The sequence below is a fragment of the Corvus hawaiiensis genome, chromosome 6, assembly GCF_020740725.1.
Source record: "Corvus hawaiiensis isolate bCorHaw1 chromosome 6, bCorHaw1.pri.cur, whole genome shotgun sequence".
Classification (NCBI taxonomy): domain Eukaryota; kingdom Metazoa; phylum Chordata; class Aves; order Passeriformes; family Corvidae; genus Corvus; species Corvus hawaiiensis.
The window spans coordinates 56,998,489-57,014,545 of NC_063218.1; the positions used below are offsets into that span (position 1 = coordinate 56,998,489).

The 16,057-nt window shown below is 40.3% G+C and overlaps 1 protein-coding gene across 5 annotated transcripts in view; it reads right to left on the minus strand.

Annotated features, from left to right (window-relative positions):
- The window catches only part of HIPK3 (homeodomain interacting protein kinase 3), a 68,936-nt gene that overhangs the window by 39,603 nt on the left and 13,276 nt on the right, over positions 1 to 16,057 (minus strand). For all 5 annotated transcript variants that reach the window (XM_048306564.1, XM_048306561.1, XM_048306565.1 and 2 more), the window contains exon 2: positions 12,979 to 14,074. In XM_048306564.1, the coding sequence (XP_048162521.1) occupies positions 12,979 to 14,072 (1,094 nt within the window). In that variant the 5' untranslated portion in view covers positions 14,073 to 14,074. The remainder of the gene's footprint in view (positions 1 to 12,978; positions 14,075 to 16,057) is intronic.

Below are 16,057 nucleotides of genomic sequence, written 5' to 3' on the forward strand. Positions count from 1 at the left end.
TCAGATATTTACTTGTAGGCTCAGACCTACAGAACTTTGGCACAAGATACTAAATACTAGTTAAAGCAAGCAAGACATTATAAAATATTTGTTTCTTCAAGGGATGGTTAAAAACCTAACCAAAGCACCTAACAGAAAGAAATTAAATACAGCAATACACTGCTCTGAGGAGGCAATCCTATAAGTACAGCTGTATACAGTTACAGTTATCTTCACGTGATTCCAAGCATGCATTCTCTTCCCATTCCCCATACACTTTTGGGTGGGGATGTCTTTTGCTTTTGGAGGTTTGTGGCTTTGTTTGGTTGCTGGGTGGAGGGTTTTTGTTTGCATTTGGGGGGGTATGACCGTTTTATCTTGATTTTCTTAAATAAAGTTCCCTGCCCTGTCTGCAGAGGTTTTTGTTCCTCTTGCAGTGGCAGTGCTAGTCGTGAGAAGCAAGCATTGAGCAATGAGCTGGAGAGAGAACTAAGAACACAGGCTCTTAGTCAACATCAGGAAACTATTTCCACTTCAGAAGTCAGGAAGCTTTTCGCACGTTACTCCACAAGCCTTTGTGCCACATTCTATTGAAGAAGAGAATCTGCTGTCATGCCCCACAAATGTAAACAAGCTTATCAACAACCACTGGACCTAATTATACTTCGCTGTTGCTGTTTTTTTCAGATTTGCACTACTACTCTCCCCAGACAACAATGAACAACCCTAGATCTCTGTTTTGTTTTCTATAGCATACAAAGGCAACACACATATTACTGAGTTAGTCCAGAGCTATGCACATACTGACTTGCCAAATAGCTACTGCAAAACAGCAAGAATAACTACCAGCTTCTTCCTTTTCACCCTGCAACAGTCACTAGTTTGAATCTTCCCCTCTGCTCTGCAGCTGCTCTTCATACCTCTGCCACTGACACCTTGGGGATTTTCATCTCCTGTCAGATTTGGGTTGAAGTTCACTGAACTTGAAGGTTCAGTGGGACTGGGACAAAGGCACACTTTATGCACATTAATCAGTCAAACAAAAAAAGCTCAGAGGTCAGCTCTGAGGTTTTTCCAAAAATCCCCACTAGATTACACCCATCCAGTAAACATCAGATTCCTTATTGCAGGAGTTTCTTGCACTACCCATTTCAGAAGTGCAAGTGCAGGCCACCAAACGTCCCCTCCAACAAGCTGATCACAGTCCATTTTCGTAACAGGTGCTTTCGCTTGTCCTCACAGCTCCACCACTGCCAAGTTAGAAGTGCGATATACACAGAGAAACTCCAGCGATTTATCTGCAACCATTCTCTAACGAAAAACTCAAAGAAAACATACCAAGAATCTTAAAGAGGAACTACATGGACACTGTCTCATGCAGAAGAAAAATTAAGCTATGTCACCGTAACTTGAAAACTGCAGAGTGAATCTGCTCCAATGACTGCCGTTAAACCACAGAATACTTGTACTTTTTGATTTGCTAGAACACACTAACCTGTGTACTGCCTTTTACCTCAAAATATGTAAATCTCGTGCTTGACAAAATGTTAATTTTGTCTCACAAAGGAAAGAGCCATCTCTTACGGTAAAGCCACAAGAAAAAATTAAAATGGAAAAATGTTTGAAAACATCTTTCTAAACTTAAAGAGCAAAGCTAAAATCAAAGCACAACAGCAAGGAGAACAAGTTGTTACATCCAATTTCATACATATTTAAAATACAAAAGCGATGCAACTCATGACCAACAAGGACTGAGAGCATGCACATGTGCAATACACAGTGGTGGGATGTACAAATAAACCACCACCAAGTAGAGCAGCTTTTTGCCATACTTAAGCAGCCACAGATTAACACATGAGTTTTCCAAGAGGTTCACATTTTGTCACACAGTCTCTGGCTCCCCTGAGCATCAGCCTGGCACCCACTATCAGAAACACAGGGAAATGCAAAACAAGGACCATGCTAAAACTAGGAAATTGCAGGTCTCCTGTGTCTGGAGAGAGAACAGCACTAATTATAAAGTAATTAACTTCTGTTAGAATTTTCATTGTGTCAGTAAAGGAGAGGGAAGGGCTGAGGTTGCTGTTATGCACTTGGCATTCCACACCCACGTAACACCACCTTCTTTGAAATGGTTACATTGATCCAGATTCTGTATCTTGGAGGAATATGACCTACATACATTGGTTAACAAAGTACTTGAACGGGCATTTCACTGGCATTATTCCACACAAGTCCGCAAGAGAGAGTCAGTGGTCTCACGCAAGCTCAGTCCTCTGGACACACAGAATGAAAATGCTGAAGTGTCAAAAAATAGCTACAGAACAGGAAACCACATATGGGCGTGAGCTCCATCCAATTTAGTAAATTAAATATTAGATTAAGTTTGGGGGTTTCTCTTTTAATTTTGTATCAGGTACCTCTATGTGAGAACAGGGTCAGGGGGAGTCATTTGATGGTATTTGTACACAGTCTAATAGTGATGCTACAGATAGACACATGAAGAAAAAAAGGTGCTTCATATATGCAGATGCTTAATAATCATAACCTCAAAAGAAGTGGTGTGTGGAGAGATTAAGTGGAACAAAATTAGCGCTAATTTGTTTTAGGCAATCCCGAAGTTGTTCTTTCAGGAAGGCAACTACATGGCTACAAATTGAATATCCCAAATGGCACGTGGCACCACTCCATGAGCAACCATCCCTGTGGGACAGTCATTCCGCGGGCAGGGTGGAGTACTGGGGCACTAATGACACATGCTAATTCCTAATTCTCCTGCTGTGTAATACCCTGCAGGGTTGCAGGGTTCCTCCCTTGTTAAATATCAGTTAGTTTCCTAACTTTTTTTTTAGCAGCTAAACGACTGCTGCCTATATTAAACACTACGTTAAACAGGAAAATTACATAAAGCAAGGCAACACCAGCGATGTAAGTGGTGTTGGTCAGAAAAAAACAGATCACTGTCAACTCAGTGAGAGAAGACTCAGAGTTCATGATAGGGCCAAAAGACCAGTAAAAGAACCAGCAGAAATAAACCTGAGAATCAGTTAAGCACTTCACTCTTTTAGTGCCTCTGTGCAGAAGTTACTCAGCATAGCCAGACAGACATCAACTACAGAGCTTTCCCAGCTACTCTGCGTGTACAGGAAAGCTTTCAATTTAAGAACACTTTCTTACTGGAAATTGTTGAAATAATTCGAGGCTATATGAAAACCAAAGCACAGCCAGAAGCCATACCATATAATCTACAAATTATATGCTCCTGTTCTACTTTCCAGCTCTTGTTACCAAAAATGCTGAGGCCCTCTGCTCTACTTCCAGCTACTTTTCCGGAGAGGTAAAGTGTCCAAAGCCAGAATCATCTCCACACAATGCTGAGCCAGCACAACAATGGAGTGTGTCCAGAGAAAGGCAACAAAGCTGGTGAAGAATCTGGAACATAAATCATATGAGGAGCAGCTGTGAGAGCTGGGGGTGTTTAGCCTGGAGAAGAGGTTCAGGGGAGACTCTGTCACTGTCTACAATCACCTAGAAGGAGGATTTGGCAAGAGGAGGGTCAGGCTCTTCTTTCAGTAACCAGTGACACAACAAAGGGTGCCTCAAGTTGCACCAAGGAATGTTCAGTTTGGATATAGGAAAACTTTTTTTCACAGAAAGAGCAATTAAACATTAGCAGGCTGTCCAGGGAAGTTGTGGAGTTCCCATCCCTGGAAGTGTTCAAAGAATGTGTAGAGGTGGCACTTCATGCTATGGTTTAGTTGGCATGGTGGTGTTCACTCAAAGGTTGGGTATGATGATCTTGGAGGTGTTTTCCAACTTCAATGGCTGTATGATGGCCATTATAGTACATGGTGCACAGACAGCATCCTGCAAGTCCTTGCATTACTGCCAGAAACAGAGGAGCAGCTGGAGGTCTCTCCAGCCCTGCTGTGACCCATGGGGAGCATCCAATGCAGAATTCATTCACCAGGTAGCTCTCTAGAGGAGCCAAAAACCTATGGCATAGTCTCCAGATATACCATAAGACAAAGTCCAAAGCCCATGGACTATAGCCACCTTAGTGAACTCAGAAACTTGGCCACGTAGAAGATGCAGATGTTTAAATGCAGCTCAGAAGCCACATTTTTACAGTGATGGGTGGGACAGGTGTGTGGACATAGTGAAGAATACTTCAAGATACTAAAAACACTCAACAAAATATGTGTAGCATAATTAATATAAAAAAAATACAAACTCAATCTTGACTGGATGGCAAGCAGTGAAAGGGTGAGAAAATTAGCTCAAAAATTCAAATATTAACTGGGGTTCAAAAAAAAGGCACCAAGAACAACATCCAATACTATTGGTGTAAACATGGCTTTTGCCATCATATCTTTTTGGCAAGTATCAAGTGCTGTTACTGATCTATGACCTACAGCACACCCTAACAGTTTTTCAGTTGATAAAACAACAGTAATACGCAGTTTAAAAGCTTCATGTAGTGTTATATTTATACAAAAGCCTTGTACTTAAGTGAGGTGACAGGTGTTGCCTGCAGTTTTTCAAAGAAGCCATGAAATGCACATGTTCGAAAGTTATCAGGGAATTAAGTTTTATTGAGAGAAAGTAACAAAAATAACAATAAAATCTGTTTCAATTCAATTCCTACAAACAATTTTGGACAATTAAAATACATTTTAAATTCACATTAATTTTTAATCTTCAATATTAAGAAAGGTTTTGTGCACTACACTTGAAACAATAAAGTGTACTTTTGTGAAAGATTTCATCATGAAGTATTGGGTGGTTTAAATATTTTGAATACTTAAAGATTCACTACAAGGGTAAGACCCTATCATTCTAAAAAACATCCAAGAAAGCATTCAAAACACTGATGAAAATTCAACAGTGCAATTCTGAATAAAGGTAACCACATAAAGAGATACTTTGTGAGAGATTGCTGCACTATCCTGGGACAACAGAAATATCCTTGGTATTTACAAAAGGGGTAAAGGTTCTTAAGGTAACATCATAGTCTCAAAATGCAACTGCTTGAAAATCTTATCTATGAAATGCTTTTGGCTTTCTTCTCCCAGCCCTCTAATCCCGTTTTACTTGTTAGCCGATGTTTTATTAACAGTCCAAACAAACCAAAAAAAAAAAAAAACACCTTGAAAACATTATAGGACCAAGGACCATCAAATATACAGTATAAAATTTAACTGTCTGGACATTTCAGGAAACTCATTTTCATGCAAACTTTAATTTTACTTAATTTTTATTTATTTTTTAAGTACTTATTTTTATCCCAGACACCTCTACTACTTTCCAATCAGTGCCTGAATTCACAAGAGGTTTCTTTTCTTGTCAACATTTTGGTTTTTAGTTCTCTAATATTTTATTGCCGGTTTTGGTCTGAATACACCTGAGTGTTAAGCGTCCCAAACATGCTCACATATCAGTCTGCACTTGCTCAACCTGCTTGATTTTCCAAGCAATAGACTTCCCACATGTCTCCTCCATTCTCTTCCCTCCTGCTGGATGCCACAGATGCAGAAGAAGCCTTCACCCACAAAACACCTCTCAGCTGAAGCCAAGGATGTCAGGTGGAAGAGACAGGGGCCGGTGCAGAGGCTTCACTTTTGATCACATTGATTCAGATCTACTACCTGCTCTTACACCAGAAATGCACAGCCACATTTTCAAAAGAAGCCCAGTGGGAGCAACTTGTCACAATATTTACAAATACAGCACTGCAGCTAGCACTGATATTTTCTGCAACAGAGATATCTGATATAGCCACACTCCCGTACGCACAGATGTACGATGAACAGATCTTTGTGACAGAAATATCAGTGCAGTGAAAAAAAAAAGGATCACATTTCAGGATCTATTTTAATGTGTGAAAAATAAAAGCTGCTTCCCAAAACTTTAGCCATGGCACACAGGTCTATCATTCAACCTCAGAAAAAATGCAATATAGCAAGAACCATGAGCTCATTTGTCTTGAAAATTAGGAAAGAATTTCCCTTCTGTTCAAACTGAAGCAATCTAAACACTGAGAACCCCCATCTGAAGTCTGAATTACACTGTTGCTCCAGCTATCATGATTAACTCGAAATCTGGGCTGACATTACTAGAGTCTCCAGCAAGTACGTGGTACCTTCAAATGCTTCCTGTGTAAGCCCAGGTTATAGTACTCAGAAAATCTCTAGCTCAGGAAAAAACCCAACATGAAGACTGGATGCCATTTCACCCACTCCCATCCCCATGATTCTCCTCTGGATCTTCAGAGAGTATTTAAAAAAAAAACCCAACTTGCAAAATTACAGTAACCCTGACACTCTTTTCTACAGCATTTAAAAAAAATCCCAAACACAAAATCAAAAACCCCACACCATTACAAAAAAATCTACTCTTATTTTCTGCTCCTATGAACAAAGAATAATAAGGTATTAGAGACCACATTATGTTGACTAGAAAATAATGAGAGAATTGAAAATACATTTGTTATCAAATAGCTACATAAACATGAAGTTATGATGAGCTAAGATTGCCACTCCTGGATGATACTCATAATGGTTTTTGTTAGGTCCTATTAATCATGAACTAGAAGTTTAAAATGGGAATTCAATAAAACAATTAATGAACAGTATGCAAAAAGTACAAAGTCTTGCCAAATCAATAAAACAATTTGTTCACAGACACAAGCCACGAAAGCTTATCTTGACATTAAGTTCCGTTTGCTCAGATAAGAAAATAAACCAGCAGCTGCAGCTCTGCAACTTTAAAGAGGGGGAAAAAATTGTTAAGTGTCCCAATTCACTTGTAATAGCAATTCCTTACATTATCAGGACTCTCTTACATATACCACTGACAGTAACCATGCTCACAGCAGAGCAGCTGACTTTGAACAGGCTGACCTTGAGCAAGCAAACGACCTCAGCAGCATGTACTTCTGGCTTATTTCACTGCAACAGCGAAACAGCCTCACCATCTATAGAAGTCTACCGTCTCTGGCCACCACCCCTGACTATTTTAAGATATCCCAATACACTTCGGTGATGCACAGTTCAAAGTGATAGAATAACATCTGCTAGCATGTTGAAGTGCAAGTTGTTTACAGAGGCATTTTGAGCTTGTTCTCGTACCGCGCTTCCCAAACTGACGGAAAAATCAATTGATTACCAGAGCTTTGCTTCTCATTTAAACATATCAACCTCAAAATTTAATAAATAATGAGCAAGAATTTTAGGCATTGTGAAAGGAGAGAAAACCCCAAGACATCCCCCTCTAGATAAAGCTCATTTAGAAGCTTCAAGTACACAACAGCAATGGGTGAACCTGAAAAGGCAGTTGCTTCCCGAGATGTCAGTTTTGCACAGCTTCTCCCCTTGGTCACTGCTATAAAGAAAAGCTGTATTTAGATGGATGTTTATTTGTATAGAGGTTGTATAGAGGTTTTTAACTGCTATTTTAAACATACAGAAGCTGCATGCTGATGTGATATTAGGGGAAGATAATCGTCAAGTTACTCGGATGCAACGGTTGTGTTACTGAGTCATAACAACCCATCCTGCTGACAACCCCAGCCTACAGAGAGAAAACATTCAATTTCCAAAAATCGCTCCAGGGAGAGTCACTGTCAGCCTGTGCTCTCAGGAGTCCCTGGAGTGACAAGGACTACGTCTAACCAAGTTACAAAGGCCAGGGAGAAAACAAGCCTCTCTGGGAATTTATGGCCATGAGAATTTTTTTTTTTTCTAATTTTGAAGGAACGCATATAAGAGGGAGAACAAGAAATCAAGTAAATTGCATAAATTTGAGGGGGGAAAAAACCAGCATAAGCTCTTGGTGGTATATTCTGAAACTTAGCATAAAGCTGAAAAAAATCATAAATAAAAAGCTGTCCTAGTGCAACAGCCTCAGAGCACGCACAGAGCCCTCACTGAGGCCAGCTCACGGGCAGTAATTAAACCACACAGCTCAACTACTTTATTCTTTTTCCAAAACCCTTTAAAACAGAAGAGCCCATATCGGACCAAATCACTCTTTGAGCGGCAGCAGAACTGACTGGGCAAGTGAAAACAGTGTCATGACCACAGAACACAATTATTATCACTTTTCCTCTGTCCTCTGTGATCTTCATGGGAGAGGAGGGTAGGAGAAGGAGAGGGGGGAAAGCCTGCTCTCATCCACCAGGAATACATCCAACAGCAATTTTTCCATCTCTCTGAGCTCTGTTGCAACACTATTGACATTTGGCATTTTGTCTGGAACAAGTCTGTTGATTAGCAGCTATCCTTAGTTGGAAGGCTGGAGGGAGAATATCATTGTCCGGTTCTGGAATGAGTTGACTGCACTGAGTGCATCTACTGACATCATTTGCTTTTCCTTAGGAGTGCACTGCTGAATACCTAGGATCCTATTTTACCGCTGTCAACAGTGGAATAGGAAAACATTTCTGGGCTACAAGCATCTCTTACTAACCAGACACGTTCCATTCTGCCACACCACTGAAGTTGCCCACCAGCCTGTTGGGTCCAGCTGGTGCCCAGTTTAATCTGGAGATCAGTTATATTGCTTCCCATTCCTTTCGTTTTCCCAGTAAATTTGGCTATGCTGAACAACAGTTTGCTTGCAGACCCCTGGATGCTAAAAGGAACATCCTTTGGTTGGGAAACCAAGTGCTTATCTTCAAAACACATTTTCAGTCAAGCTTCCAGCTGCACTCTACCAGCAATATAATCTGACACAGCACAAAGATGATGATGTTTTCTTTGGAGACAGGAGGTGAAATGACCATGGAGGCAGCTATGATGAGCCACTGTTCAACTCCCTTTGGGGGCTGTGCTGCAGCAGCCTGCAATGAAGTAGCACACTCGCTCCTACGCCTGCAATGGCTACTGTCAGATCCACAATATTAGAGAGATTTTATGAATGATGAGTTTGGTAAGGTTTACTGAAGACTCATTTTCAAAATCCCCTTAGGAAGACAACCCAAATTATATCAATATGAAGGTGATTCCCCTTGAAAAAAAATTAAGCCATCATTCCCTAAGAGTTACCACTGAATGCAACACACTGAGAAGGCCACTGCTTCCCATGGCAACAGAAACAAGGTAACTTGGGTCCCTGAAGCGGATGGGCAGCACTACCTTGATCATTTCAGATCACTCGACTCTTGGAGGCTACTGCTCATTGCAGACAGCCATTTCGAAGCCGCTCTTCTCATACGTGCTTTCCTAAATGCATCTCACCTCAGGAAAGAGGCAAAACAAAGGAAAATTACTTCCAGAGAGAAACACCATGCCCTGGAAAAACTTTCTGCCTCACCAGATGAGCACAAGAGACCAGACTTAGGAACAGATGTTTTGATTCTCCTCCTCCACAGCCTGCACTGTGTGATAAGGGGGAAAGAAGCTTTCTGTTTAGGATGCAACACTCCTCTCTTCATGATTTGGGGTGCAGTTGACCAAACAGGCAGCAACACACTTCTCATACCATTTCCATAAATGACAAAAGCTTGATCACCTACACTGCATGTAAGGGCATTTTCTTTTGAAAATGTACACACTGCTTAGTTATTTACCTCCTTAGATCACTCATAAAAGGTCAGCAGTCTTAACGTGTGAGGCCAGAAGCAAAAAAGGGCTTCAAATACCAGATCTCTCTAGTCCACAGCTATTAAAATCCAGACCAGCATAAAAAGAACGTGTAAGCACAGACACTGCCTTTCAGGGAAAGAGCATTGAGAATAACATCTGATCTTTAAAACAAAAATCATCTGTGACTTCAGACAGTGTATCATAGCTAGTATTTACTCATACCCATACTCAACAATTTCTAGCAATATAACAAACAGGAGTTTCCAAAAGGAAACAAAACGTCAAAATCTATTTTTCATATTTGTTTTAACCATTTTCTTATTTTCTCTTTGCTTGACACAGAAACAGGAAAGCATCAAGTGATTATCACTCCATCCACTTTGTCTCCATTTTTCTGCTTGCTTATACCCTTTTAAAATTCAGTTAGTCTCACTTGTTTAGGATGTCTCCTCACACAAAAGTAGCCTAACATCTCCAACAGTCATCATTATGTCACCTCTCCTTCTGCTATAGGCGAAGGAAAGTCAGCTCATTATGCATTCACCTGGCTACATTATGTTCCCCTGCTTGAGTCTTAATCCTCTTATTACTCATTTTTCCAATTCATTACTCACTTCCTCTTACAGATGCAAAATACTGACACTAGAATTCAAAATGAACACTAACACTAGACTTTGCGGCATTCTCCATTCTCATGATCATTAGTTCACTATGGTCCCAGGAACAAAAAGAAGCAGCAGTGATCAGATTGGGGGGAAAAAAATGAAAACAAAAACCCCCAACAACAAACAACCTTTTCTCTTTATTCAGTTTTGTAAAACTTGTTTCAACGTGTCATAGTCAAACAGGTCAAACCTGCACTATCACCCCCAATCTCTTCTAATACAAAAAGCATTGAAGTACAGTTATACTTTATATATAACTGCTCCTTATTTGATTGTGCTTTTTTTCAATCTCTCTTAAAATAAATTTCATCTCAATACAATATATTCTCTGAAGGCCCTTCTCATTCTTCGAAAAGAATTTTCACATTTCTCCAGCACCATCTATTTTGAAACCTTTTGAATCAAATCCCCATTTTCTGACATTATTTACACTAGTCAGGTGCTTCCAAAGGAACAAAAAGAAATTTTGAGGAACTGCCAGGCTACACAAAGTTAGTTTGAATAACACAACTGGTAGAGAGCTATGCATCCATGATGAAATCCAGCATGCTGAAAACCTTTTCAGAAGGAAAACTTTTGTTGACAGTAGTTGTGAAGCATAGTATTTTTTTTTCAATATTATCTCAACCAATATTTATATATTAAAAAAAAAATTGAAACAGATGAACCCTAAGCGTTTTTCTTTTTATGTCCTTTGTATTTTCAAAAATTACTGACTTAAATGCTACTTTACAGAAAGATTATAAAACTATACAAGACAAAGAACATGAGCTACCGAAGCCTGAATATTTACAAAAGCACAACTTACTAACTACAAAATTTTAGATGCACATGCCATATGATTCAACATCACTGAGGCAAGACAAATACATGCACCCACAAATCTTATCTTATTCTTGGGGGATGATATTTTTGAATAACAGCCACAGGGAACCTCACTTGCTCATATTTCAGTGCAATACAAGCATCCAAAATGCACACAAGGTGCCAAGGAGTTGCACATTGATCCTGCCAGCATACCTGCTCAACCCCATAAGCATGCCAGAATTCTACACAGAGGTGCAAAGTAACATCCAACCAAGTAAAACAGCACTACAGCTACTACATTTTTATGTAGGCAACTAAAAAAAAAGCACAACACTTTGTCTACTGAGCCATCTGAAGCAGAAAAAAAATGTTGAAAGTAGTTAGTTGAGGCTGAAGTACTACAATAGGACCACCCAGCCTGGCTGTCCACAGCCTCCCCTCTGTCAGTTCTCAGGGAGGGAGAAGGGAAAAATGGCAATAGCTCACAATAATCTGTAATTGCTTCAATAAATAAAAAAGCCAAAACAGGTAGGGAAACAGTCTCAGACCATGCACCCTCAGTATCTGCTGGATTATGATTCTGTATGGACCAGCTGAAGCTAAGACCTTTGCACTTGTCCAGAGCCTCTCAGAATTCCTGCCATCTTTGCAAGCCTGGCCTGATTTGTCCTGAGAGGCCCAAAACCACAGTATCTTAAGTGGTGTATAGCTTTTACACCAAAATGAACTCCCAAGTTACTTAATTTTTTATTCACTCTTGTATACATTTTTGTATAATGTGGGCATGCATCACTCCGTATCGTTTCCCAATTTAGTTTTCTGCTGATGAACTTCATGTAGTTTTTAAATCCTCTGCTGCAGTTTGCAATTAAGTAATAGAGAATGCAGGTGATGAATTGGAATATTTTATGTGAGCACTGTACATGAAGCATCCTTGTTTACAAGCTCCAGTCAAAAAATAGATTCCTCTGGCATGAACTCCAATCACTAATTTCATCAAGACTAGAATTGCACTGCACAAGTTTTCATTTCCAGCATGAATAGCTGTAAAATATTCAAAATTTTCTTCAAAGTACTCATTGTCCTAGTTTACTAGCTTCTTACTGAATTGGCAGACAGGCAATACACAGCACATACTACTGCCAATGACGCAAAGCAGAACTGAAAGAGGTCTTCAATCAAGACAAATTTGGCTTATAAGGAAAACAAAAGGACTAAATATTGGTAATTTTTAAATGTCAGGCAGATTGGCAAACTATTCAAAGAAAGCTTTAAAAAAACAACCAAACAAAACTATCAAAAACATACATCCATTTTCAGGCAAAAGTAGAATGCAACCATATACCAAAATCACTTTAAATGCCCTTCTGGCGTCACCCTAAACATTTAAGCATCCTATCACTCCCTAACTCCAGAAGTTCACTGAACTCACAGCTGAAGGCACTCAGTCAGAATGGAGTTTCTAAGAACTAGGGAAAATATTTACAAGTGCTGGAGAAAAACAGAGGCATTTACATAATCTTTGGCAACAGGATATAGAAACATGGCACTTCTAGTACACTGTCCAGCTGCTTACAGAAAAAAATCCATCACGTCAGGAAGGCTGGAAAGACATCCTAAACAGGCAAGCAAAAGATAATTTTTTTCTCTTTTCCTTTTAAACAGTCTCAGAGGTCTCAAAATAACAGTAAGTGATGACTTCAGAGAGCAACATAAAACATACTTCCAGGAAAAAAACAACACTGTAAAAACATTCAAAGCAAGTATTCACATTCAAAATGGCAACCAACCACATAATTTGCACATTCCTAGATGGTTTTATCTTTTCCAAATCATTCTTATTAGTTACCTGGAGGAGTAATTATTTAAGCCATTAACTTTCAGAAATGCTAAAACCTTGTTCCACTAATAGCTAAAATATCAAAGTAGAAGACACCTACCTGTAATACCGAGATTGTAAGTAAGTTGAACAAATAGTCTTTGATACATGGCTGGCAGACCCAAAGTCTATGACTTTGACCCGGTAAGGCTGCCGAACGGGATCCACCAACATAATGTTCTCCGGTTTGAGGTCAGCATGGATTAAACCCAGACTTTTTAGTTTTTTCAGTGCAGTGGCCACCTGTTGCAGAATAGGCCTTATTACTTTCAGTTGCAGAGGGCTGAATTTGTTTTGTTTCAGGAAGTCGTACAAATTCTGTTCCAACATCTCAAAAACCAGACAAGTATGGTTACGATGCTGAAAGCATTCATAGGCTCTCACAAAGTTAAATTCATCAGCATTTTCAGTGCTTAGTCTTGCTAAGATGCTCACTTCTATTTGCCCTTGCCGTGCGTACGAAGGATGATTCTTCAAGATTTTGATTGCCACAATCTCATTTGTCCCCCTTTTCCAGCACTTGACTACTTGTCCAAAGGTCCCTCGTCCCAGGAAATCAAGAACCTCGTAGGTGTTTTTCACAGAGCACAACACCTCATGCTGCACTAACTGGTAGTCTCCGTCCCCGCCGGTACCGCTCTGCTTGGAAGCCGCGGCCGTAGTCACCACCGCCACCGGGTTCCCCACGTTGGTTTGCAGCATTGCAGGCAGGATGGACAGTTCATCGACGATCTGCATCGTGCTGTTCTGATTATCCAGCTCCTCGCTCTTACGCTTCAATCCACATCGCTGGGCTCCTTCCAGGAGATCCAACCGGCTTCCCTGCGTCCCAGCCCGAGGGGCCTCTAGCTGAGGTTGCTGTGCCCACGCTGCCAACGCTTTTGTAGCACCTGCAGTATTTTTTAAAGCAACAGCATTTGACTGCAACCAAAAGTTCTGTCCTCGAGGTCTATCAAATGGATTTTTAGTCTGAAAGAAAGTACTAACCCTGTGGGGAGAAATTCCGAAGTTTTTACCATTCACATAGATTTGCGGGTAGGTTCTTTCGTGGTACACACAACTGCTTGGTTCTAGTTTGAGTTTCTTCACACTACAAAAGGCACTTGACTGGGTTTGATAAACATATGGTGGATAGACCAAGACTTGTGAGGCCATACCTACAGAGGGAGAGAAAAAGAAAAAACAAGTGAAAATTGTGCACATTTCCAAGCTTTTCAGCAGCTGCTACTTTTAAATGAAGAATCACGACACAATTACGTTCTCCAAATGAGCTGGTCTAAAGCTGTTTTATATTTAGTTTCTTGTGACCAGAACGAGGCCCTCTGCTTTACCAGTGCACGCAGAAGGACTTTAGCAGCTGCAGGTTACTGCAGTTAAGTGCTTTAGCTGGTTGCATAGGACTGAGTCTGCAGCAGAGCACTACATGTCATTTTTCAGGCGGGGGACCTACCTTTGTGCTATAAAACTCAGCTTTCCTTTAAAACCTCCCACCATTTCTACGTACGAAAGTAGCAGTGTTCAGTAACACAAGTGAAAAACCAATTCAAATGTTTAGCAATGACAACATAAAATGACGCACAAGCTCTTAATTGTGAGTCAGTGCTACCTGCTATGCAAGGTATCCAACCTACTCATTGTAAGCACCACCAGGCTTCCAAGAACAGACAAATCTCACAACTGCCAAAGCTCAAAGAATTTCACTGGGATGAAAATGAAAGTGATCAAGCCATGTGATGGGGCCCAAAATAACTTAGGGGGCACGGGTATGTACACATAAACAACAACAAAGTTCCAGTAAATTACGATGTACAGTAACCTAATCCATTCACGAAAGGCAGGTGCTTTCCCTGAGTTCTGTTCCACTCGGTTGCAGAAGTTTGTATAACAGTGACAGAGTCATCGGGGTAAAGGCACTGACTTTACCTTCCAGGTGTCCTCTTTGCACTGACCCCTTGTCCCCTTCCAGACACCAGCCCTAAACTTGTCTGTCATGCTACATACTAAGAAAAAGGTTCTGGATAGACCCCAGTGTAACTACAAGGTTTCAGGGAAGTTATGGCTTATACCAGTCTGATCGGCTCCTGGAGACAAATTCAATACCAATAATACCTTAATTAAATCACTTACTCATACCAAGCACATGAAAATTCTGGTAATAGGTATTTAAATTGTAGATGAGCCACATAAAACCTGAGCTAGACATTGCAATGACTCTGATCAAATGAAAACTAACCAAAAGCATAACATAATTATTCTGAAGCTGTGATTTGATTTATGCAAATGAACATTTAGATATCTTAAGAGCAATTAAAATAATCATACCAACACCTCAGTTTAGAATCCTCTAATGGGTTTTGTCCCAGCTGTAGAAGAAAACTTCAAAGCCCTCTCCTTCCCAAAGTTGTTTTCCCAGAGCTGGATGATGTAGAAAGCTGGAGACAACCAGGGAACAGCCACCATCCACATGATGGAACTGCCACTGGCCTCCTGCTCCACACCAAGGATTTATAACACTAACTATTAACCTCAAAACACAGCCAAAAATTCCCCAAGCTCTTGATTTCTCTCCTAAATAACTTACCCCATTACAAGGTGCATAAGCATTATTACTGACTATGAGATCTTACCGCCTTTTCTATCATAAGTATATTTAAATAAATCACTTACACAGATCATATTGTTTAGATAAAAAATCAGCCCTCACTGATCGTCCCAGAGTATGTCCAAGCCTCTCTGGAGCTTCCAGTGGCACCTGCACAGTTCAGGCCAAGCCAAACCTTCTATCAGCACCTTACCATTCCTCCAGTTCTGCGATGACTCGAATACCACATCTGCCAAAGACACTAAAATATCAAAATAATGCTTGGTTCAAGGTTCTCACTAAAAAATACTCTGCTTGCTTTTTCATCACAAACCCCTTGCTTTTTGACATACGTGTGCACGAAACAAGTAGAATATTCAAACTCAAAAAACATTTACACTTCAAAAGCAAAGAAACTTCTCAAGGACACACTAGTGTGTTATCCCAGTTTGCTGACAGGAGGGTTCAGATGCCCAGCATCACCTTTGTGACTCACAGACAAATCTAAATGCTGGGCAGGCCCAGAGGCACAGCCACACCGTGCAGCCCCTGGGCAGAA